The sequence below is a fragment of the Hyperolius riggenbachi genome, chromosome 2 (assembly GCF_040937935.1).
Source record: "Hyperolius riggenbachi isolate aHypRig1 chromosome 2, aHypRig1.pri, whole genome shotgun sequence".
Taxonomy (NCBI): Eukaryota; Metazoa; Chordata; class Amphibia; order Anura; family Hyperoliidae; genus Hyperolius; species Hyperolius riggenbachi.
Genome location: NC_090647.1, coordinates 424,312,543 through 424,339,739, shown reverse-complemented (window position 1 = coordinate 424,339,739; position 27,197 = coordinate 424,312,543). Strand labels below are relative to the sequence as shown.

Here is a 27,197-nt window from a genome sequence, read left to right as displayed (position 1 = left end):
GTTTTATTATGTATTGATTAACTACATATTGAACCACTGGTCACGATAGTACTAATCTTTTAAAGTCCTGCCTAAGGCCTGCTGTGGCCAAGCAGGAAATCATTTTTAATATGTACAGGTCAACCTTGGAAAAACCTACTGCTGAGGCTGTGGGCAGGGGCATTACTAGGATCCTAAGTGATCAAGGGCTCTCTTGGGCACTCCAAACAAAAGTGTGACCACGCACCAGAATATAGGTGTGCTCATTAGAGAAGCAAATTTTGCATTAACTTAACAGCGATCAAAGAAAGCCTGGCCAGCAAATGTTGGATGAAGCCCACCTCTCCATTAATAAAAAAAAAAATACAGCATATTTCATAAATGGGCAGTGTCACTTAAACAGAACTAGGCAGAGTCACCTGGCTTCAGTGCTGACTGGTCTGGCTTTCTGTTGGGCGGGCTTGTCCCCTCATAGCATTCCCTGACCTTCTAGTGGATCCCCTCTCATGCTTCCCTGGGCCTCCCACTGAGGCACCACAACTCCCTGCATGCCCCCGTAGAAGAACCACAGCTCCCTGCATGCCTCCATAAAGGAACCCAGCATGACACCTCGGCACCCAGGATCTCACCATAGAGGCAGCACAGCTCCCAGCATGCCCCCATAGAGGCTCCACAGCTCTATGAGGGTATACTGGGAGCTGTGGTGCCTCAATGGCGACATTGTGGGAGCTGTGGTGCCTCAATAGGGGCATGCTGGGAACTGTGGTGTATCACTGTGGTGCTTCTATGGGACATGCTGGGTGCTGTGGTGCCATGCTGATTGCTCTGGTGCCTATATTGGACCTGCTGGGTGCTGTGTTGCCATGCTGGGTACTATGGTGCCTCTATGGGGAATGCTGGGTGCTGCTGTGGTGCCATGCTAGGGGCTTTGTAGTGCCATGCTTGGTGCTGTGGTACCATAATGGGGTATGCTGGGTGTTGTGGTGCCATGCTCGAAGCTGTGATGCCTGGAGCTTCCTTAGGGAGCATGCATCTTTGTTTGTTCTCTCACTGTTCCACACTCTCCCCCAAGCAGAGTAGCGCAGTGGGCGGAACTGCTCATCTCCTCCATACGCTCTTCAATTCTGCAGACATCCTCTGTAGCTGGTGCTTCTCCCCTTAGTATCTGGGAATCAGAAGCTAGGAGCTTTATTATCTGATTCATTCTTAGACACTAGAGAGAGAAGCCTGGAAGAGAAAATGTCTGCAGAATCTGGAGACCAAGCAGCCAGAGTTTATTACTGCTGCCTGTTGCCTAACTCTGCCTGGGGGTCATACGGGGCATCCCAGAATAGATCCGTGGCATGTGCCACGGATCTTTGTGGCTAGCAACACCCATGACTGTGGGTAGTGAAAGCAAGTAAACTATGTCTGTGTCTTTTGCTTCCCAATATCTGTGACAGCTGCTGGGATCAGAATACAGTACTTACTTGCTGACTTGTTTGCTACTGTTCATCTTTACTAGGACACATCTAAGGCAAACTTGGAGATTGAAGAAGTGCTTTTCATAGATGTCCTGAACTCCTTTAGCCATACTGGCGACTGCTTAGTTGCAAGGAGAGGGGTGGTAAGAAAGCTCTACCTGTCTGTTAGGCCTGGAACCCATTAACAACACTTTTCTAAGCGATTGTGATTTGACAAGCTCTTGCTAATATAATGCTATGTGTGTGATCCCACTTGTGATTTTTTTTTTTTAAATCCTCCATAGCATTGTATTACCAAGAACTTTTCAAATCACAAGTGCTTAGAAAAGCGCTGCTAGTGGGTTCCAGGCATCAGTAACTAGGGATATTTGACTGGACAACTAGAAAATGTTCTGGGCATGTTCTAAAGCTAGTAGGATCCACATGTATAGGTTATTAGTGAATATGGTAACTGGTTATCAACCTAGATGAGGATATATACCACTTCACAATCCTCAATAATAAGATCCCAGTGTCCCTGCGTCCTCTGCCTGTGTCTGTGCGTTTGCGCTACTGCACGTGTGGCACGCAGGTGGACGTTGGAGAGCAGGAGGACGGGTGCAGGGGGAGTGCGCTCGAGGCGGGGAGCGCAGCATGGGCAAGGTGGTGGTGAGGGGAGTCGCGGCTGAGCCCTAGCAACCATTTTAAATAGGCGGGCTTATGCCTACTTACATATATATTTATTAAAAAAGTAGCAGAGGTTGGCTGCATATAACAGATAAACCAATATTTATGAAATACAAAAACACAGTTGACTACAGACAAAATCAGCAAACCACAGGGAAATTAAACAATTTGTGACAATGTGGACCAAGTGCAAAATAAGTCATGCCCATAACAGTTATGCTGCGTAGCAAAACTGTATACCTAGAGTCGGCACATACAATTCACACACACCTCAAGCTGGTCAGCCTGAAAGCACATGCACCAAGCCACAAATGGAGTTCATGAGGTAATCACAGGAGCAGCAGGTGGTAAGCGTTTGCACTGTCCATTGGTAGCAGGAATGCAGCTTGCACAGGGTTAAGACAATTAAATGCTATTGTGTGCAGTGCATGACACTTACATGACTCTAGTGCATACACAGCACAGTTATCCAAAATTCTCCCCTTAGGGCTAGTTCACACTCGGTGCTTTCCTGACGCTTGCCCGCAATCACATTCAGATCCGTGATCGCGATTCACAGGCAAAATCTAGCTATTCTCCACAATTTGCTCTTGTGATTCCTGTTCAATACAACGAGAATCACAACGTGATCTCCCCCAAAATGCTGCATGTAGTGCATTTGTGATTGATTGCTATCACAAACGCTGCACTGTTAATGCATTCATAGGGATACATTAGCAGCTGAAGATTAGATCGCCTGCGATCAACAAAGCACAGGAAAAGAGCCCAATGTCTTGTTCACACTACAAGATCGTTTTAAGCGCTAGTGATTTTAAAGAGGAACTCCAGTTAAAATAATGTAGTAAAAAAAGTGCTTCATTTTTTTACAATAATTATGTATAAATGATTTAGTCAGTGTTTGCTCATTGTAAAATCTTTCCTCTCCCAGATTCACATTCTGACATGTATTACATGGTGACATTGTTACTGTGGGCAAGTTATGTAGCTGTTTCTAGCTGCTCTGGCTGTTACAGACAGCTTTAAACAGCCATTTCCTGTCTGTGAACATTGTTACATTGTGGCAGTTTGCCCAGAGTACCGCGGTATTCAGAGCCTCTTGTGGGAGGGGATTCAGCACAAAATTAGTCACACAGTGCCCCCTGATGGTCTGTTTGTGAAAATCATTCTATTTCTTATGTAAAAGGGTGTATCAGCTACTGATTGGGATAAAGTTCAATTCTTGGTTGGAGTTTCTCTTTAAAAAGCTAATGCAATGCTATGGTGGATTTTCACACTCTGCCAGAGTGAACACACACATCGCGTAACATTAGCAAGAGCTTTTAAAATCACGAAGCGCTTAGAAAAGCTCATGTAGTGTGAACAAGCCCTTAGCCTACTGAATCCATCCCACAGCACCTGCTTTAAAGAGTACTTTAAAGGGGAACTTCAGCCTAAACAAACATACTGTCATTAAGTTACATTAGTTATGCTAACTAAAATAGATAAGTAATATAATCTTTTACCCAACCTGTTTTAAAAGAACAGGCAAATGTTTGTGATTTCCTGGGTGCAGCCGTCTTTTTCATGGGGACAGCCATCTTTTTGGTTTAAAGGAGGTGACAGGGAACATGAGACGCAGTTCCAATTGTCCTGTGTCCTGATCACCCTTCCCAGCTGCATGCGCTAGGCTTCAAATCTCAAATTCAAAATTTAAAAATAAAAAAATTGCACCAAAACAGCAGAATGAGAACAACATCAGAAATCTTATCATGCTTTTCACAGCATCAGAAGAAAAATGCCCGGGCAGTTTTTTCTGTGCAGCTAAAAATGAGGCTTGGGTAAGAAAAACAAAGTTCTGATGCTGTGAAACTGTTAAAGAAACACCAAGCCTATTCAGTGCTGCTGAGTAGATTTTTAGTTTGGAGGTTCACTTTAAGTGACATGTGACATGGTGAGATACACATATATACATATAGTATTATCCCTACTAAGAAATGGTCAGAAATCCCTTTCTGTTTTCTAGTACAGCAAGAGTTAACGAACTTAAATTGTTTGCTATGCAAAATAGCTTGTCAACAACATGTTGAATTTTCTGCTTTCCTGAACCGTGAAGAATAAGTATTACCCTATACGGTTTCCCATACTGGAGAACCTGGTGTATTCCCTAAGGCCTCTTTCACAGTGGGACGTTGCGTTTGATGCGACATTAAGGTCGCATAATGTGCCCCTAATGAAACGCATTGAAAGACTATAACTTGGACGGTATTTAGCCCTGCGTTTGGTGCGCTGTTGTCGTCGCACAGTAATGGAACGAAAAAGGCGCATACGTTACATTTAAAAAAAAAAAAAACTTTACTGACCATGTGCAACACACATAACGCAGCAAATGTATTGCTAAACACACAGCATGCATCACTTTCTAAATATTGCTACACGTTACACACAAATGCAACGTGTGCACTGTGAATGTCGCACAGACTTAGTATTGCTGTGCGTTAGTCTGCGTTATAAAATTTTCTAAAGAGGCCTTAATGGGACCCTTTGCAATACCCGTATTAAGGGAAAAACTGCAGTAGACAGAAGGGAGAGACACTTTTTTATTGTTTTGTTTTAAGCCACATTGAAACATTTGAAAAGAGGGAACAAATATGTGAAATTCCAGCTACTGTACAAGCTTTAGTGGCTTCCAAAAAATACTTAATGCTCTAAAATCCAAGGTGGACTAAGTCATTTTACCTTGCTGCCCAGTATGTCATCATTACATTTTTTGATTCTTGCTCCTTAAACCAATATTTTATATGCATAGCCAGTAAAACATGTTATGAAAGGGAGTAGGTGCAGTACTGCATAACAAACAACTTAAGATAAGCGCAAATCAGGAGGCCTGGGATTTTCTCTAGGGCTAAATTTATGAATGAGCTCTAGGAGCTGGAAATGAAATCATGAAAATTCATATGCATATTTCTGATTTCCTTTCCATCAATGTGTGCATCTGTAGTCTCTTTTCAGTCACTGGAGGCACTCTTCTAGTTATTGTATTAGTTTCAGTTCTTAGCTTTTATAGCTTTTTTTAAATCTCTAGCAGTATGTATGTACCTCTACAATGTTTTGATGCTGTGTGTCTAATATAAATACTTTTTTCATAAAATGCTTTTAAAATGGATGCGACAAATATGAATAATTAGGTTATTGTGTTGTTGAATTTTTCCCCTAGTTCTCCTGACTTGCTTACTTAATCATTTGATTTTTTTGTATTTCTTTTTTTAGAATACTTTGGTCCCTTTCCTATGTATTTATTCATATTTTCCTTTCCTCTACAGCGATATGAAGCTTCTGACATTAATGACATTTTTCTTCAGTGCACATATTCTTTGTGCTGCCACATCAAGGCCCAACTTTATTCTTATAATGGTTGACGACCTTGGAATTGGAGATGTTGGATGTTATGGGAACAACACACTGAGGTTTGAATATGTTTTATAATTCTCCACATTACAATTGCAATAGAAGAAGATGAAGACATCATATATGTGCATGATCACTTTGACAGTAAAGACTTATGACCTTTTCCAGTTTGCAAAGTGAGATTCATGGATGAACGTAAGAAGCTAGTCATTAAAAGAGAAAGAATTAAAAAAACAAATAAATGTTTTCAAGGCTTTTGTGTGTAGAATGTTTTTTTTTTTTTTTGTTTTAATTCACAGAAGGTTTAAACAACAGAATGCCAAGCATCCTGTATACTTTGTAGGAAAAATCTTTGTGATCCTCCAGTAGGCGATATTTCAGAATCTGATGACCTTTATTGGGTCACTGTAGAAAATATAGAATAAGTGAATGTGTCTTAGCTTCAGAACTCAACAAATGCTATGGTTGCAACTGTATGTTTGATTTCACAATGAATAATTAATACTGTATTTGCACTGTTCAGTCAGCTTAGTTCAGTCTTCTAGCTACAGCAAGCTGTGTATTTGTGATTGTTCAAAGGCAATATGTGCCTGGATAGTCTTCTTAGTTTCCTTCAGTCCTTTCCGTCTCGTCAAGCAAGCTGACAGATTATGTGTTGTATTTTTGGAGCGGACGTGTGGAGGAAGCAACACACTGGTGAAATCATTAACACACCTAGTAGTGCTAGAGTTTCTCAGTCTATCCAATCAAATATATCATGTGCATGAAATGTATGTTCTACCCCTGTTTGGTTGGGTTTCCTGAAGGCTCTTTGTTTTTTTGCCACATTAAAAAAAATAATAAAAGGCCCGTTTCCACTAGTATGTTGCATTCTGTATTAGTTTTTCTGGATGTGGATTTCTGCATTCTTCCTGCGTTTGTCATTTTGAAATTTGCGTCTGGCTATCAATTATTTTTGGGGGAACTGATGCATGCTGGAGAAATTTGCCACATGCCATCCATAATTTGTCTGCATGGGAAAAAAAATCTAAGTTTATTTAGAATATTTTATTGATACACAGAGTTGAAACAAGAAAGAGCAAAAATGAGACATTTAAAATTATTATGCCCCTGGCCATAGTCAATGGTGTACCCTTTCTGATCCACAACTGACAACAATCTCAGAGTAGTTCTTTACTAGGTTGGCACAGGTCTCCTGAGATATTTTGGTCTATTCTTCCATTGCAACCTGTTCTAGATGGTCCAAACTGCATGGTTATCAAGCATGGAAATTCACTTTGAGCACCTACCACAGATTGTCAATAGGTGTAAGGTCTGGGCTCTGTGTGACACTCTAGGACCCTGGTTTTGGCATCCTTGAGGAACTGTTGGACTAATTTTGATGTATGCTTTGGGTTATTGTCTTGTTGAAAGACCCAGGGGAGACCTAAACCTAGATTATGATCGGATTTCTGCATATCCTCCTTCAAAATTTCAACATAATTTTATTTTTTTTCATGATGCCATGCACCCAAACAAGGCTTCCTATGCCTGAGTCTACAAAACAGCCCTACAAACATACTGGAGGAATCATCATGCTAACTGTGGGAACTGAGTTCCTAGGGCTGAAGGCCTCTCCCTTTCTTCCCCAAACATAAGAAACATCCATGTGTCCAAACAGTTCCAGTTTAATCTCATCAGACCAAAGCAGAGACTTCCAAAACTCATCTTTACCTTTTAAATGTTCAAGTGCAAACCTCACTCGGGCTGGGATATGCTGCTCTTTGAGTAAAGGGGTTCTTCTGAGATGATGGCCATGAAGCCGACCATGAGGAAGAGTCCTCACAACCGTGTTACTTGAAATATCAACTCCAGAAGAGGACAGGTCAGAAACAATCTTCTTGGCAGATGTTCGGGGCTCCTTGCTGATATCTCTGGCTATTTTCCCTCTCCAGAGTTCTAGAAATCTTGTGCTTATGGCCACGGCCAGGTATGTTTCTTACATAATTTGTCTCCTTGTACTTGACAATGATGCAATGTACAGAAGTTCTAGACACTGTAGAACACTTGGAAATGGCTGTGTAGCCTTCCCATTTATCATAAGCCTCTACTTTCTTCTTTCTGAACTCCAGACTGATTTCCTTTGTCTGTGGCATGGTGAGCCCCTCATGTGCTCAAGTGCTCTGTTGCTTGAGTCTTTTTATGCTGATTGAATGTTGTTAGGAAGACAATTAACTGCACAGGAGTTGTTTCCAAACTGATTGGTTAATTACTTTAGATGTGTTTTGAAAGCAAATATTCACTTAGGTCTAATAATAGTGGTGCTCGTAATGACTTGGTAATTAAGAGTCTGTAATTACGAGTTTGTAATTGGACGTTCGTAATTGGATGAATTTATGAATGCTGATTACGGGTGTACACAAAATTTGTCTCGTGAGTACTCGAAATTTCAATTCTGAGTTGGCAATTCCAAGTACTTCAAGTAATCGTAATATTGACGTTTCAATGGCTTTTTGGCCATTGTATCTCTATACAGCCACAATATGGCTGTATAGTTTAAGTGGCTGGATAGTGTAATGGTTAAGGGCTCTGCCTCTGACACAGGAGACCAGGGTTCGAATCTCAGCTCTGCCTGTTCAGTAAGCCAGCACTTATTCTGTAAGAGACCTTGGGCAAGTCTCCCTAACACTGCTGTTGCCTATAGAGCACGTCCTAGTGGCTGCAGATTTGGCACTTTGAGTCCACCAGGAGAAAAGTGCCAGATACATGTTCTGTGTCTGTCTGTATACCTGGTCTTTAGACCACTTTACCTATGTTTTGGATCAATAAAAAATATGTTCAGTTTGTGTGAAATTACAAAAATGTGAGTCACCCCCTTCCAAGCCTCTTTAACCATTTGTCCCCCATTCAGACTGGGATAGCAAGAATTCAGAGCCTCAGCAGCATGTTGCTTCACACCCTGGGCTATGCCAGCCCACATGGTCCATGGAATGGGGAGCTCTATAGTAGAGGGGCGGCCAAACCTTCCACTCTTCCCTAGAGCCCTTGTCCAATACATGGACACAGGGCTCTTCCCAACCTCTGGTTCCCAGAAGGAGGTGGGGGCCAATGACGTCCGGGGGGGGGGGGTGTTAATGCTTGCATCTGGGAGTCCCCTTTAAGAATGGGACACCCAGATTCCTCCCCCTCCCCAGGTGAAATGAGTAAAGACGTGAATGTTTTGCTGGAGAGCCCTATGCTTTTTAGTTATGCCACTGACCAAAGTTGAACCCTAACTCCAACATGATCCTAAAACGAGCTGAAGCCTAACACAAACCACCACTGTGCCCAGAGGAACAGCGGCATAAACCGCTCCTTTGAATCTGGGCATACAGGAATACATCTACTGTGGTGATATGACCAGAATAAATTCTTATTCCATCTTGTCCTGGCTTTGTTCAAATCTCGGCTCTTCTGTACAGTAAGCTGCACCTACTCAGTAAGGGGTTTCTTGGGTAGGTCTCCCTAATCATGCTGACTGAGTGCGCACTTGTGGCTGCCTCGCAAGCGCTTTGAGTCCAGAATTTTTATCTCATTGGCTCATTGAGAGAGGAGAGATAAAGGACTATGCCATTTTCAGCAGGCACTTGTGTACAGAAAGAACACAAGTTCAGAGGCATCAACTATATAGATCCTAAAAAACATACATCAATAGAGTTCTCTAAAATGAAAAGTGGAGGCCAAAGACTGCTTAGTGGTTAGGGGGCACATTAGCAAGAAGATGAAGGGATGGGGCTAAGCTCAGAACACAAATTCTCCCTCAGTCTCAAAACAAACCCAGCTGCATAGGTGTGACAGTTTGGGATTAGTATTAGGTGTGGTATTATTCTTAGTTTGTTCCTGTAAAGTGACATGACAATTTACATTAAAGATAATCATCCACTATATGAACTTATTTCATATAAATTGGAGTGACTGAGAACCCCTGACAATAAAAATCTTTTAAATTCCGTATATTAGGTTTGCAATGTATGTTATCATGTGTGTGCACGTGTTAGGATAAGCTTGTGTACATACTGTTGGTTTCCATAGGCAACACATTTTCTTTTCCTTGTGATACCCTACTCTGCAAAAGTAAGTGTGTAAAATGTATGCACAGTATGTAATGCTACATTTAATGGGACCCTGGACAATAGAAATGGAATTTGAACTTTCTGCAGCTCCGCAGCGTTATCTGAGTTCCCTCCGTTCTTCCCCTGGCGGCTTCAGTAGTGTGCGATTTTGACAAGAGTTGTGCGCATGCGCAACCCGTCCGGGTCGATGACACGCATGTTGCTGTAAGCTTTAGGGGCGCAACCGTGGTTTATTTCTCACTGCATCAGGCTCTTGATTGAGCCGGGCCCACAGACAGGCCGCGCATGTGCACAACTCCCGGCGAAGTCGCGCACTACCAGAGCCACCAACAGGAGAATGGAGGAGATCCCGAGGATATCGGGGGACTTCACGGGTTACGGGGGCTGGGGAAGCCCCAGGTAAGTTCGAATTCCGTTTCTGTCGCCTGCTCAGGGTCCCATTAAATGGTTAAAATAGTAAAACTGCATAAACAGTACAAACTGCTAAAAAATTTGTAATGACAGAAGAAAAACACATTTTAAATGTGTGCTTCTTTAGTAACAACATACTGATTACATGTAAATATTTATGTCATGTAGAATGCACTTATTTGAATGTTGGTTTCTGACATTTCCTGCATTATGACTCAGCTTCTTGATGTTCTCTTGCAGAACACCAAATATAGACAAATTAGCCACAGGAGGAGCCAAACTTACGCAACACATAGCAGCATCTCCATTATGTACACCCAGCAGAGCGGCTTTCATGACTGGCAGATATGCTGTAAGATCAGGTACATTCTTTAGTATTTGTATTGCATAGATTTATTTAGAAATCGAACTTGCTCTTCTGTGACTCTGAATACAATGGCAAAGCAGCACAAATTTGCAATATTCTCAAATGCAATTGAAACATGGGCAGGCTCTTATCTTGTCCGATTCCTTCAAGCAACCTTAGACACTGTAAGGAAAAGGAGAGTCCAGAGGAGGTACCTCGGGAGGAGAAAGCCTCTGGATATTAAGGAGGCTTCCTCTTTCCTCCCCCATCCCAGTGCTGTCAGCATTTTTTCCAACCATACTTGCTCATTGTAACATATTTTCTTTATTGCGCCATTGGTGGCACAGTACAAAGGTGGAGTAAGATTCTTATCTAATGATGCCATAAACCCTCTACTTTTATTACTAGACATCTTATCAGGCAAAGGGGTGTCTGGAGAGCCCTGTGCTTACTAGCAGTGGGCATAGTAAACCACAAGTCGGGGGAAGCTACGTCAACTATCCCTAAATGACATCCGACCGGGGTGACATGAGATAGACGTGTATGTACTGTCTGTGCCAAACACACAAATTACTATGCTGTGTACCTTATTTTCTTGAAAGAGTTTAATAACAGGTATACAAATGACAGCTTCTGTCTGATTCAGACCATAGCCTAACCCTCACTGATAAGGAATTACAGCCATAAAACACTTTCCTAGCAGTAAATGGCTTTTGAGAACAGGAAAGACATAAAAAGTTAATAGTTCATAGGTTTTGGCTCTGGCATACTTCAATGAATGTGTCATTGAGCAGAAACAGTGAAACAGTAACAACTTAAAAAGTAGATTTAAAGGTCAACTGAAGCATAATGGGTATAGAGGCTGCCATATTTATTTCATTTTGAACAATACCAGTTGCCTGACAGCCCTGCTGATCTATGTGTCTGAATAACACCAGCAACAAGCATGCTATCATATTTCACAATAATGTCAGAAACACCTGATCTGCTGCATGCTTGTTCAGGTTCTATGGCTAAAATAATTAGAGACAGCAGATCAGCATGCTGCCAGGTAAATATTATTGCTTAAAAAGAAGAAATATTGCAGTTCCATATCCCTCTCCCTTCAGTTGTACTTTGAAAATAAAACTGTGGGATATCTGAATTTAAAAGTCATTTTTAGGAGTAGGAGGATAGAAATGATTGCTTATCTCATCAGTTTATTTTCCCCTCAAATGTCCTCTAAGGGCAACAGTACTCTTCCCTTCTCATTTTCAGTGGTGACCGTAGTAAATGGAGCGGAGCTGGACCTCCATATTCAAAGGGGCCTCTGCCCAATCTAAATACAGAAGGGTTGGCAACTCCTGTACTGACTCAGTCCTCAGTCAGGAGAGCAGAATAAAGCCGCTGCACTCCTCCAAGCAGATTCACTGCCCCTGCTCCACACAGTGATCACTAGTATCTAGTGATCACACGTTAGAAGAAGGCACTCCACAGGCTGGAACTTTTGTTCACGTTTCATAGCAATGTCAGTACACTACATGCTACGTGTTCTGCCCTTCATCAGGTGCCTCTGCCCACTACCTTCTCCCATAGTTGGGGGTGGTGAGTGCTGGTTATACTAATGGCTTTATAGGGGAAGGAGGGGGCATCGTAATACGTTTTTCCTTACTTTCCTCAGAGCTACTTTCAGTACCTTGGATAGTTACCTACAGCGCATAGCAGTAATAGAGTTAGGAGGCTGAATCATTATCAGCAATGAATGAGTGGTAATTCATAATATCACACTGACAAGCATGTGAGCTTTAAAGCGGTATCGTCACCATGAAAATCAAATTTTTACAGCAACTGGTCTGAGTGTATTAAGTGATAAATATGCTAAGCCTGCATTCAAAACTTTCAAAACTTTTTCTGCTGTTATGATTTGGAGTTATCACATACTTAAGGAACACTGGCCCTTTAGTAGTCGTGCCAAAGAATTGCATGCTGGGGGTTCTTTTTATCTATAATCTATTCCTCCTCTTCCCTTTATTTCCCTGACAGCTTCTTATCTGAAACCTAATCCCCTACTCACTTGTGTTTACAAGCAATGCTGAGGCGACTTAGCGATTGGAGGAGACAAGAAAAAAAGTAAAGGGCAGAAATGACATCACGAGTTAGCCTTAACTGTGGGCAAAAGACATGGCCCCCACCACTAACAGAATTCTCGTCATTTACTATATAACATTCACTGAAATCAAAACGTGGACAGTACAATACATGTGTTATGTAGGTAGATCAAGTATTTATCTACTTATATATGTGTTTTTTCCCCTGGCATAGTATGGCTGATCCTACTGCTTTAAGCTTGTGTACGTTTAATGACTCATGCCTGAATGCAGGGATTTAGTAAAATTCATTCATCAGCTATGATTTATGTGCTGGTTAGTGCAGCCTTACTGAACTTAATAGAGCAGGCCCATAATCCTCATGCATCCAATACTGAACCATAACCTTGCTGTAAAGTGCCTACTGCATAACACATTTTTCATAGCTCTCTTGTCTGCTCCATGAGAGGATATTCAGTATGGACATTTAAAATAAAAAAATAAAAAAAATGTATGAATCAGATCCAAACACCTACTATACTTTAAATATTGAAAGCTGACGACCTCTCTGCATACTGTATCACGTATGACATTCTCACCTTGGGGCTACAAGAGGCGAGATTCCTTGCATTAAAAAACAATCCATGTGGACATATTTCAACATTGTACTTAATTTTCACAACATATTTGTATTGCTAAAACGTATTAGTTCAATTAACAGTGATGTTTTGTATTAGTACAATTAGGCAGCTATACAGTTTGCCTTCACAAAAGCACCCCGGTTTTTCTGGAGCTTTAACCTTTATCTAAAATTATTTGTATATCCTCTACATTGAATGTCCACTAGTACAGTTTAGGGATAGGGGGATTACAGTTTATCAACTACCACTAACACTTTTTTCTTACTTAGGGCAGCATTCATTAAACTGTACAGCACACGGTATTCACAGTTTTTAATTATTAATTATTTAATATTAATGATTTTTTTATATTTTTGTGCCGTGTGTACCTGCCCTAAATTTGTTATGTGCAGCCAGTGTCTGAGTTGTCCGAAAAATGTAGCATTTATCTGCCTAAACATTTTAAATTGCAGCCACAGTATGTGACACCTGAAAAATTGGGCAATTACCTGCCCAAAAAAATATTAGAATTACACACTCTGTATGAGAAAGAGTATGTGACCCCCTGGTGCAGCAATAATTATATAGAAACTTTTCCAGTAACTGTCAATCTGTCCTCTACATTAATTGAGGTATTTTAGTCTATTTCTCTATACAAAACAGCTTCAGCTCTTGGATGTTGATGGGTTTCCTCACATGAATTGCTCGTTTTAGGTCTTTCCATAACCTCTCAATTAAAGGGCAACCGAGGTGACATGATGAGATAGACGTGTATATACAGTGCCACGCACACAAATAACTAGGCAGTGTTCCTTTTTTTCTTTCTCTGCCTGAAAAAGTTAAACATCAGGTATGAAAGTGACAGTTTCTGTCCGGGTCAGACTGGGTCAGGCTATAGCATAACCCTCGCTGATAAGTAATTACAGCCATAAAATACTTTCCTGTCAGTAAATAGCTTCCTGGATCAGGAAAGAGATAAAAAGGGTCAATAATTCATAGCTTTGAGCTCTGACATACTTCAATGAAGGTGTCATTGAGCAGAGACAAGTAAACAGTAAAAACTAGATTTAAATATAAAATAAAACGGTGGGATATCTAAAAAAGTCATTTTTAGGAGAAGGAGGATAGATACAATTGTTTTTCTCATCAGTTGATTTTCACCTCGGATGTCTTTTAAGGTCAGGAGTTGATATGGCCATTCTAGAACATTCACTTTATTCTTCTTTAACCACTCTTTAGTATGACTTCTGAGTTTAGAATTGTTGTCTTCTGTCCACTGTCCACTGTCTCTAGTAATTTAGTTCATTGGCAGATTTCTTAAGATTTTCTTTCAGAATTATCTGGTACAGCTCAGAATTCATTGTCCAAAAAGATTTTTCATTTGGCATGCAGGGTTTCTTATCCTCTAAATGTGATCCTTCTCATGTAAACCAAAAAAATAATAATTTGGTTTTATTCATCCACAAAACAGTCTTTCACTATCCTTCTCGTTCATCCAAATGATCCTTGACAAATTGTAGATGGTCAGCAATATTTTTGGGTGAAGCAATGTATTTCTCCATACTACCCTGCCATAATCACCATTGCTGTGCAGTGTTCTTCTGCTGCTAGATTCAAGGAGATACACACTTTGCAATGCTAGATAGCATTCAGTTGCTTAGAAGCCACTCTGGGCTTCTTTGTAACTTCCTGGACTACTGCACAACTTTCAGTTGGATTTATCTTGGTTAAGAGTAGTAACAATCTCTAGAAATGGCCTTTTAACTATTTTCGCCTTTTGGACGTGACTTTCACATCCAAAAAGCTGCTGTGCGCGTTCCCATTCATCGGCCTAAGTCCCCGGGAGTAAAACAGACGGCTTCTTTTCAGAGGCCGCCGTCTTTCTGAAAAAAAATATCGTCCTCTTTGTAGTAAAAAAAAGAAAGAAAGAAAAACCAAAATCTACATAAATCTACATAAAAACTACATGCACATACATTTTTATTGCAAATAGACACAGTAAATTGCATTTAAAATTAACTGTTTACCTCTCACAACCAAAAAATACCCAAATAAAATTTATAACTAAAAATGTTTTTTTTTAAAATTACAATAAAAAACAAAACAAAAACAAATAGTTACCTAAGGGCCTGAACTTATTTAATATGCATGTAAATAGTGTATACAACTAATATTTTTTTTAATTATAAGTAAATAGTGATGGACGCAAAACTAAAAAAAATGCTCCTTTAATTCCAAATAAAATATTGGCGCCATACATTGTGATAGGGACATAATTTAAATGGTGTAATAACCGGGACACATGGGCAAATAAAATATGTGGGTTTTAGTTATAGTAGCATGTATTATTTTAAAGCTATAATGGCTGAAAACTGAGAAATAATGAATTTTTTCAATGTTCTTCTTAATATTCCTGTTAAAATGCATTTAGAAAAAAATAATTTTTAGCAAAATGTACCACCCAAAGAAAGCCTAATTTGTGATGGAAAAAAACAAGATATAGATCAATTAATTGTGATAAGTAGTGATAAAGTTATTAGCGAATGAAATACAAGACTCTGATTTCACCTTTGAATTATATGATAGTGCTGAGGATTCACATGCAGATATGTTACTGGATTTTCAAAAAATAAATATATGACCAGATAACTTTTTTTTTTTTTTTACTTGTTCAGCTGTGTTCTTAATGCATTGTTTCAAAATCATATGATGTCTTAACTCTTATTTGTATATAAAATAAGGGTTAACAAACATTCAAGATGCGCTGTATATTTTCATTAATCAATGGTTCTTAGAAGACAACCAGCAAATGACATGTGCTGTCATCATTGCAGATACTTCTGGATATACATTACACAGTGGCTGATTACTTTCTACATAAGCATGCCATTTTTTTTTTATTTTTTTTTTAAACAAAAAAAAATAATACACTTCTGTATGATTTTTGTCTGAATTAAAACTCATCTTATACAAAAGCAATTTTGACTCTGGAGTTCACTGCAGAAAATTACTGATGATCAAAACATTTTCCTATTATGCAAATTTCCACACACTGAGTATGAAATGAAAGTATGCCAGTCATAGCAACCACTAACCAATAAGTTGCCAGCCGATTTTCTTTATTTAATTTTGTTTTTAGTGAGTTCATATTTTTTAATGAACAGCTCTATTTATTTATCCTGTTCGAGTCAATGGAGATTTGCATCTTGGGGAGTTTTTTGGTCATAGCTACAAATGCTGTAAAACTCAAGTAAAAGCTCAGTAACAGCAGAACACTTGTTTTCTTGTTAGTATTACTCCCTGCTGGTTTGCATTTTGTTTTTCAATAATTAATTTAAGGGCCCTCCCCCATAAAATAATAATGTGAAATAATAATAACAACAATAATAATAATAATAATAATAATCTGACTGTATTCACCATAACATGAAATGGTAAACAATTGACATTGGTGTTTGATGAATGGATACATAAAACATGGAAAAAAGCTCCAATGACAGCTGAGTGTTCAGCTGTTATTGAAAGAGAGGTTCATTTGCACATTCATTATGTTATTCCAGAAAGCTATTTCTGTGTCTCATTTGCTTAGCATCATTCCAAGGTGTTAATTAGCATAAGATGGGTAAACATAAGCTGAACATTTCTAGGCTAACCAATGCCATATATATAAAATTCAAAATTACAGAAATGTTGCAAAATGAAGTAATCAGAAAATAATAATAGATTGATCCACGCAAACTTGAAATAGTCATAAATATGGCAAATTCAAGGTGAAAAAAAAATTGCCTTGAATCAGGTACATAACCCCAGCAGGCAAAATGAACTAGTTAGGTTTCATTTGAAACAAGCTCCGGTAATGGAAACTAAATGTCATTTAAAAAAAAAATGCATTATCATTGGTTACCTACAGTAGAAAATGCATGTCCAAATATTTGTCAGCATCTGAAATTTGAGCAGGTGTAAGGTTTTTGACCCTCAACGTATGTATTTTAAAACAGATTTTATTTGCTGCAACATAGTCTTTATAATTCTACAATTTTTCCTATGTCCATCATGCATTATGATGCTAAGCCAGACTAAGATTGATCTAAATTGAGAAAGTGCATGCACATTAGTGTTCACAGTATTTGCCAAGAAGCTCAAAACTGAGCTCAGGTACATCCTGTTTCCCTGAGATGTTTCTGCAGCTTAATTGGAGTTCACCTGTGGTAAATTCAGTTTGGACAAGTTTTATTAAGGCACACACCTGTCTATATAAGGTCCCACAGTTGGCAGTTCATGCCAAAGCACAAATCAAGCATGTAGTCAACGGAATTGTCTGTAGGCCTCCGTGACAGGATTGTCTTGAGGCACAAATGTGGGGAAATCTGGGGAAGGTTTATGATGCTTTGAAGGTCCCAATGAGCACAATGGCCTCCATCATTCCATAAGTGGAAGAAGTTCAAAACCACCAGGACTCTTCCTAGAGCTGGCCGGCCATCTAAACTAAGCAACTGGGGGAGAAGGGACTTAGTCAGAGAGGTGACTAAGAACCCAATGGTCACTTTGTCAGTGCTCTAGTGGCCTTTGTAGAGATAGAACCTTCCAGAAGGACAGCCATATCTGCAGAAATCCACCAATCATGCCTATATGGTTACCAGACGGAAGTCACACCTCGGTAAAAGGCACATGGCAGCCTACCAGAAGTTTTCCAAAAGAAACCTGAAGGATTCTGCTCCTTCAGGTGGTCTGATGAGACAAAGATTGAACACTTTGGTGTTAATGTCAAGTGTCACATTGGAGGAAGCCATGCACTGCTCATCATCTGGCCAATACCATCCCTACAGTGAAGCATGGTAGTGGTAGCATCATGCTGTGGGGATGTTTTTCAGTGGCAGGAAGAGACTAGTCAGGATAAAAGGAAAGATGACTGCAGCAGTGTACACAGACATCCTGGATGAAAACCTGATCCAGAGCACTCTTGAACTCAGACTGGGGCAAGAGTACATCTTTCAGCAGGACAACAACCCTAAGCACACATCCAATATGTGTGCTTTAGGACAATCCTAGTGGCTTAAGGACAACTCTGTGAATGTTTTTGAGTAGCTCAGCCAAAGCCCAGACTTCAATCCGATTGAACATCTCTAAAGAGATCTTAAAATGGTTCTGCACTGACACTTCCCATTATAACTGATGGAGCTTAAGAGATGCTGAAAAAGGGAATGGTCAAAACTGACAAAGGATAGGTGTGCCAAGCTTGTGGCATCATATTCAAAAGGTGCATTGACAAAATATTGAGCAAAGTCTGTTTTACTTATGTATTGTGATTTCTCAGTTTTTTTTTATATCTACTTAATTTGCCAAAACCTCAACTAAACATTGTTCACATTGTCATTATGGAGTGTTGTCTGTAGAATTCAGAGGAAAAAAAATGAATTTACTCCATTTTGGATTAAGGCTGTAACATCATAAAATGTGGAACAAGTGATGGGCTGTGAATTCCTTCCGGATGTACTGTAAACTACTCAAAACAATTCAAGAAACACTTTTTAATCAGATTATGGCATCAATTCAATGAGACTTCTGAGATATGAATCTGGTCAGTTAAGTAGCAGAGGGGGTTGTTAGTCAGTCCAGTTTCTTTGGTGTGAATGAAATTAACAATAGGTGCACTAGGGAAAACAATGAGAAAATTCCCCAAACAGGTAAGGTTTAACAAGGGAAGACCACTGACATTTCCCCTTCTCATGTTTTCAGACTATTTTTTCACTAGTTTTGAATTAAATTATGATCAGTTTTACTATTGGTAGCATGAGGCAATACCTGGAACCTACAGAGGTTGCATAGGTAGTCAAACTTCTCTAGAATGGCAAATCAATACATGTCATTGTCAAAAGTTTTGCTGTCTCTCTCAGCACAATCTCAAGGGTGATTCCAAGAGACAAGCCGTTACACTAGGATCACTAAACAGGGCCTTAAGCCATTAGCTGGACATGTATTTTGAAAAGGAATAATAGAATGAGCACTATCAGAAGCCTACAAAATGACCTTCAGCAGGCCACTGGCATGAAACCGCATTAAACCGCTGACCAAATAATTAGAAACAGACTTAATGAGGTTGACCTTAGGGCCCAACTTTCTTTAGTGAGCCCTGTTGCTCACAAGCAGGAACCATTGAGTTTGATTGGCATTTGCCGAGTACTTGAAATGGCAGGTTCTCCACTGCCACCCTGAATCTTTTACAGATGAAAACAGATGCACCGTGATCATGTAACAGATGGGAATAAACATACATATATCCAGGCACATCGCCTCTAGTTAGGACATTAAATAAATTATTAGGGAAAGGGAGGTGCTGAAGGGGGTGTGGCTAGAAAACAGCAAAAATCTATTAACCCTTCGCACACTCACATGCAAATGTTCAAACAATTGCATTCACAGATTCACTCATCCAGGCACAACTGTTATCCCTACAGCTAAATTAAAAGCCAGGGTTTTAGTTCACAGAAGAATGCATTCTTATGCTTAATCGCCTATACTGCGCAGAAGTACCCAGGTAAACATAGGTGTCCTAACTCTGGCCCTGTAACATGCATAGTGCAGACATGCAAACACATTCATTGCATCAAACCTATCAATGGATTAGGAGCACACATCCTAACTTCCTCTCCTGGGAAAGACAGTGCATCTTACCAATCGCACAAGGGAGCTAATGTTATGTGTCCATGTGCACAATGCGCATACACCAGCATAAGCTGTCTGCATGCTGACAAACATACAGGGGAAGGGGGGAGTGCACCGAATTGGACCCTAGCCACAGGGGTCAATGATAAGAATAAACATACATATATCCAGGCACATCGCCTCTAGTTAGGACATTAAATAAATTATTAGGGAAAGGGAGGTGCTGAAGGGGGTGTGGCTAGAAAACAGCAAAAATCTATTAACCCTTCGCACACTCACATGCAAATGTTCAAACAATTGCATTCACAGATTCACTCATCCAGGCACAACTGTTATCCCTACAGCTAAATTAAAAGCCAGGGTTTTAGTTCACAGAAGAATGCATTCTTATGCTTAATCACCTATACTGCGCAGAAGTGTGCTCCTAATCCATTGATAGGTTTGATGCAATGAATGTGTTTGCATGTCTGCACTATGCATGTTACAGGGCCAGAGTTAGGACACCTATGTTTACCTGGGTACTTCTGCGCAGTATAGGTGATTAAGCATAAGAATGCATTCTTCTGTGAACTAAAACCCTGGCTTTTAATTTAGCTGTAGGGATAACAGTTGTGCCTGGATGAGTGAATCTGTGAATGCAATTGTTTGAACATTTGCATGTGAGTGTGCGAAGGGTTAATAGATTTTTGCTGTTTTCTAGCCACACCCCCTTCAGCACCTCCCTTTCCCTAATAATTTATTTAATGTCCTAACTAGAGGCGATGTGCCTGGATATATGTATGTTTATTCTTATCATTGACCCCTGTGGCTAGGGTCCAATTCGGTGCACTCCCCCCTTCCCCTGTATGTTTGTCAGCATGCAGACAGCTTATGCTGGTGTATGCGCGTTGTGCACATGGACACATAACATTAGCTCCCTTGTGCGATTGGTAAGATGCACTGTCTTTCCCAGGAGAGGAAGTTAGGATGTGTGCTCCTAATCCATTGATAGGTTTGATGCAATGAATGTGTTTGCATGTCTGCACTATGCATGTTACAGGGCCAGAGTTAGGACACCTATGTTTACCTGGGTACTTCTGTGCAGTATAGGTGATTAAGCATAAGAATGCATTCTTCTGTGAACTAAAACCCTGGCTTTTAATTTAGCTGTAGGGATAACAGTTGTGCCTGGATGAGTGAATCTGTGAATGCAATTGTTTGAACATTTGCATGTGAGTGTGCGAAGGGTTAATAGATTTTTGCATGTAACAGATGGGACAGGTTTGGTGGTGGGTCAGTGAATGTTTGCTGAGGCATATTGTAATGATCTGCTCTGCTGTCTGCACAGGCAGACAGCTGTTTGACCATTTTGTAAATCTGAGGGCTGCAGGTCCCTGGAAAAGAGACCTGTCTCCACTCTGCAAGGTGCAGAGTTGCAGTTCTGGGGAGGAATTTGCATCCACTTGTCATGCAAATTGCTTAGCTGCTTCCTCTGATGGCTTGCAGTATAAAAACCAGAATTCCTTGCTGGTCATGATGGTTTGTTCCTGCTAACTTACCTGGAGTCTCAGCCTTTGCTAACTGTTTGCTAAGATTATCTTAGAGTAATTCCTTGGGAGTGCATTAGGCATTCCTTCTAGCGTAGTCAGGTTGTATTATCTGTACTGCCTTGTATTGTCTATCTGTTGCGATTGTCTTCATGCCAGCGGCGGTCGACAGGAAATCGTTCTGTCTGTGGGGATCGCATTCGCCCTACTGGTAGTGGCGGTGGTTCCTTCTGTACTCTGTCTGGGAGTGTAGGCCAGAGCTGCAGTTGCTACTGGCTACTCCTTCTGTCTGTGTTGTCTGGAACGAACGCTTGCTGTAGGCTCGGTGAGGTAACCATGCAAGCGTCCACGTTCTCTATTCGTTTTCATGTTACATTGGTTAGTTAGGGTTGGCGTGCGCGGAGACCGCGCCATTAGCGTGCTTTGTTGCTGTTGCGCTTTTCACGCGGTGACCACGCTTAGCGAGTGCATTTGCTATTTTCCTTGGCGTTCTGATCATTGTTATTTGCTGTGTCTTTCTTGACACACTTGTGCTCAGTCTTTATTCAGTCTTGTGTCACTGTTGGCAATCGCCACTCTTGCAATTGCGTTCCCACTTGATTTCCATTGTTGTGTGTTCACCGTCGCCGGGGGGCGACTAGATGGGTTAACACACATACATTCTGTCATTGTGCTCACTCTCTCTCTCTGAGGGCTATCTTGCCCGGCATTGTTGCAATTCGTACAATTCCCATCTGGCATCTGTGGCAGTGCAGAGGGGTTGTTCCTCTGCACTCCACAGCTCCATCTGCCGGTGGGAATTTCCCTCTACCAGTGCATTGCACCAAGCTGGGTTCTGCTGTTTTATATGCTTGTGGAGGATTTCCATAGTGTCGGCGCGCATCCTGTGCGCTGACCACGGAAATAATTCCACAATCGTTACACATATCCATTGAAAAATGCACAGACCTCTACAGGCTAGACAACGCCACCTTGATTGCCATTAGGCATCAGGATGAAATCCATGGACCCATTGTCAGATCCTACACTGGAACAGTGGGTCCAGGGTTCCACCTGGTCCGCATGTGTCGAGAGTATGATGGCATTTCCTAAAATCGGCTTTCTCAACCTTTTTTGGCTGGAGGGACCCTTTGGAAATTTTTCAAACCCAGGGAACCCCTGCAATATGAATGTATACAATGCAAACAATCATGAGCCTACATGACAAATATAACAGACATGAACCCCCCAGTGACAAATACAGAGATCATGAGCCTCCGCACAATAAATACAGCAATTATGTGCCCTAACATGACATTTGCAGAAACCATGAATCCCAGCTTGACAACTGCATCAATCCAATGCCGCTCAGAGAGGCGCTCATGCTTGCTACACAGCCATAGAAGTTTTTTCACTGACTTGAGGAAGCGGGCAAGTACCCACGAAACGCGTTGTCAATTTTATGTGCTTGAATAAAAGACCTTTTATCATTAAACTGGTCCAAATTCTTCAAGATAGGTTAATATTCCCTGTTTATAAGATTAACAGCTTATTAGCCTATCTTTTATGCATTGGGCGCCTGCACCCCCGTGTTAAGTGTCTTGTAATACCTCTTTTAGAGGTGATCATTTTTTAGTTGTCCTAAAGAACTTCCAGAGTGCGACCGACCACCCAGTTCCTGTCACAGACCTAAAAAAACCGAGTGGGGATGGTTAATTCCCTGCCTGCTCTGACAGTGGTTGCAAGGATTTGCAACCCAACTTTGTGAGTATAGACATCCTTAGCAATTTGCTTTCCTGAATCTTACACGATTCTGCACCATTGGGCTCCTGGGCTCCTTTTGTCTTTTAGATGAACCTGGGGTTGTTATAATCATAGGAACCATTGACATAAGCTATCCTACAGGAAAAAGACAGCAATCATCCACCCCAGCATGACAAATGCAGCATTCATGGACCCCAGCATGACAACTGCAGCAATCATGAAAGCCTGCTGGAAAAATGCAGTAATCATGACCAACATAACAAATGCAGCAATCATGAATCTCAACATGACAAATGCAGCAATCTTGAGCCACCATCAATCATCACAAATTCCTCCCTTAAGCACTGCTCCCCTGTATAGCTCTGTTCCATAAACACTGCTCCCCTGTATAGCTCTGCCCCATAAACACTAATCCCTTTCATAGTTCTGCCCCATAAACATTGCTTCCCTTTATTGCGGGTGGTATCATCTTCACTGCTGTCAGATGTAGTTCTGCAAAATGTTTGCACAGCAAATCAGGCAGGAATTGCCTGATGCCGGATACATGTGCTTGCTGGTTTCTTTATTTGATGGTAAAATAACACTAACCTTCCCCCAAGGAACAGCAGCAACAACTTACCGATCCTCCTCCGGGTTCCATCTGCTACGCTTCCTGCAGCTCTCAGCAGCTTTCCAGCATCCTCCTTGTATGGCTCCTAGGATGGTATCAGGTGACACCCGGAAGCCATACATGGACGTCAGAAAGCCGATGGGAGATGCAGGATGCCTAGAAGATAGTGCCCAAAGGATCGGTAAGTTTTTGCTGCACTTAAAACCGCAAGAGTTCCGCCTCTCTTATCCCCCTTGGGCATGCTGGTTAGCTGAGACTTCTGAATGCCCAAGTTCCGAATAACAGGGACTTTACTGTATACTCAGTGTTCCAAAGCCAGTAGAAATACCTGGTCTCAAAAATGCTGTGGGAGGAGAATTCCACATTTCTAAACAGCCTATGCTATGACAACACTGGGATGGCAGGGCTACATACCAAATATAAATACAGGAAAAATTTTTGATGCCTAAACCAGGATTATTCATGTAAATGTGGGTATCCTTAATAATTCACTAAATCCTACTATATGTCACTTCAGTGCCTCTTTAAGGTCCGTGTTTATTCATAGTCTTTTTCTGTGAAGTTAAAGTATACATTTGCTTCTATTAAAAATAAATAGATATGTCACTGTAGCAGACAACCCAGCTTGGACCATAGCTCCACTGTATAGTGTTAATCATTTAAAGACTTATTATGATCGTACTATATGTTGCAGTAGGTGGGGTGGGGACCATGGGACTCTGCCAGCATCTTTGCTGTCAAAGTGTCTTAGTTTGGACTATAGTAATCAAGTCTTCAATTATTTTAATGCTTTTTTGAAGCTTACTGGAAATTGTCTCAAGAAATTACATGAATCAAACTATTAAGACATTGAAAAAATGATGTAAAAATTTGATTCAATCATTAGATGCATCCTATAAAGATGAATAAACCTGCACAGGTCAAGTACTTGAAAATTGTTACTAATAAAAAGAAAAAAATTCAACAATTAGCACAACATTTAGCCTGAACCGATTACATTGTTGCCAGATTTCAGATATTATGGCCATTCCTCTTATTTCAGTGCAGTGCCAACTACAGATTATTACTAGGTCAGATTGACATAGGTCAGCTGCCTAAGCAGTTGATGCACTTGGCATGACAGTGGAAGTAATAATTTGTCTTCATGGCTTTGCAAATCTGATAGTCATATGGATAAAAGGCTAAAGATTCTCAGTGCAGAAATCATTATAGTTAGTATTGGCTGAAAACAAGAGATATCTTCTGTCTCTAGGCTATCTAACAAAAGCTGCTCACAGTGTAAATGTGTTGTATTAAATATATTTGCAGGATTTTATCGAGATTTAAGACAAACGACTCACAGATTGTTTTCAGTGCAACTGTAGTTGGCTGTATTTTGTGTTATTCATCGCTTGAGAACACAAAGTCATTAGTTATATTAGTATTCTTGGTGACACAAGGAAGAGATTGGCTGTAGAAGCGTAGCCGACAGTTATCTAAAAATAGGATTATTTATTAGAATCCTGATAGATGACAAGCCACCCTTTGGCGTCAGAGAAATGTTGCCGTTTGTTAGAGCAAGGAAAATTATGTTTATCATTTATCCCATCCTCGCCTCCCTTTGTTATGTATGTCTTAAGTAAACATAGTTGTTTTTATTTATAGCTAAATATTTGCTTAGTACATAATGTTCAGTTGTATACTAATTTGTCCCTTTTGTAAGAAGCCAGATTCACAGAGGTATCCTATAAAGGTCTTTGTGTATTACTCTGTGTATTCTGATATCTCTTATCTATCAGCGCCTGCACATAGTTAAGCACATAAGTAAGCTGAGGAGATTCAATTTAAGATTTATATTTGACCTTTTTCGATGTGATACCCTGTTGATTGGTAACAACCGCAGGTGAAGTGGTGAAAAATAAATGTTTTTGATCAGCGAGTTGGTTTGGGTAGTTTTTGACTTTGTATGAATTAGAAATATATCACAAAAACAAACCATCATATCTCATGGTTATTAATGAATACATTTTTCTTTTCAGTCCACTACTGGCAGTGTGATAGCAGGAGCTCCCAAATTGAGATCAAGATTTAAATTTTAAAATTTAAAGTATGTGCAAACATAAATAAATAAAAAGTACATTTTTTTCCAGAGTAAAATGATCCATAAATTACTTTTCTCATATGTTGCTGTCATTTACAGTAGGTAGTAGAAATCTGACAGAAGTGACAGGTTTTGGACTATTCCATCTCTTCACGGGGGATTCTCAGGGATGTATTTATTTTCAGAAGCACTTAGTGAATAGCAGTAATAAATAACACATATATAAGTAGATAAATACTTGTTCTACTTACATAACAGATGTACAGTATTGCACTGTCCACACTATGATTCCTGTGAATTTTATAAAGGAAAAGCAGAGAATCCTATTCTAGACAGTTTCCATCTTGGTTACCTTTGAATGAAGCTAATCCTGACATTTCCTCCCTCACTCTTTTTATTTCTCTTGCTAATTGTGTATTTGTTACCCGCCCTCCTCCCAGAGTCTTCAGACACTCCCACTGAGGTCTATACTAGGAAGTGCACTGTCTTAGGTCATTAGAAGGAGAGGGAATAAAGGGAAGATGAGGAATATATTATAGATATAAAAAGACCCCCCCCCCCCCCCCAGCATGCAACTGTTTTGCTAGCCAATGGCAATTAAAAAGAATCTGTATTGAAAAAATCCTATATAAATAAACATACCAACCTGTTGGGTGTCCTCTCCTAGCCCCCTCTGTGACATTTTCCCGCTCCCCGCCGCAATCCTGGTGATAAAAAAGCAGTTTCATAAACTGCTTTTGTAAACAATCAAGATGTCCACCAAACAGGAAGTATGTCAGAAGAGCCTGCTTGTAGTGGTGTGTTTATTATTCACAGACCACTTTCAGTTTGTCTGTGAGACTGTGAGACTGAGGGAGCTGTCACACGCTGAAAACTGTGAGAAAAGCAGAGCTCAGAAAGGAGTGCAGAGCCCAGACATGTGACTCAGCAGACCAGCTGTGATTACTAAGGAGTCTGATTCCAGGATTCCTGACATGCTTGAGCAGCATAGAGCCGCGGGAGGCAGAAGGTCTGTGAAGCTCTGATTTTCTCAATTTACAGCTCTCTCAGACACATAGACACATTGACACTAAGCAGACAAGATGTTTGTGAAGAATAAACACAGCACACAGGAGTGAGCCTGGAGGGGGTGTGCATAATGTGTATTCATTACAACAGAGGCAGCCCATTCCTCCCTGGGTGGACAAAGCTTGACAAAGAAAAGAAGATTAGATATATTACAGAGACAGCGCAACTAGAAAAGGCTGCAGCAATCCAGACCACATTAGAACAGGTATAGGAACTTATAGGATAGAAGAAATAAGGCTGAAAATGTTGTTACAGAGTTTCTTTAAAGGGCCGGTGCTTCTATGGTATGTGATAACTCCAAACCATAACAGCAGAAATGGTTTGAATGATTTTAGCCATAGACCCCGAACAAGGATGCAGATCAGGTGCTATGACCCAAGTATGACTGGATTAGCCACATGCTTGTTTCAGGTTTGTGATTAAGAAACTTCTGATACCAGAAGATCAACAGAACTGCCAGGCAACTAGTATTGTTCATAAG

The 27,197-nt window shown here is 40.4% G+C and overlaps 1 protein-coding gene across 2 annotated transcripts in view; it reads left to right on the top strand.

Moving 5' to 3' along the window:
- The window catches only part of STS (steroid sulfatase), a 309,113-nt gene that overhangs the window by 84,968 nt on the left and 196,948 nt on the right, over positions 1-27,197 (top strand). Inside the window, exons 2-3 of one of the 2 annotated variants that reach the window (XM_068269911.1) lie at positions 5,408-5,551; positions 10,235-10,356. In XM_068269911.1, the coding sequence (XP_068126012.1) occupies positions 5,412-5,551; positions 10,235-10,356 (262 nt within the window). In that variant the 5' untranslated portion in view covers positions 5,408-5,411. Of the gene's footprint in view, positions 1-5,407; positions 5,552-10,234; positions 10,357-27,197 lie in introns of those variants that run through there. The other variant, XM_068269912.1, reaches the window with a different exon arrangement.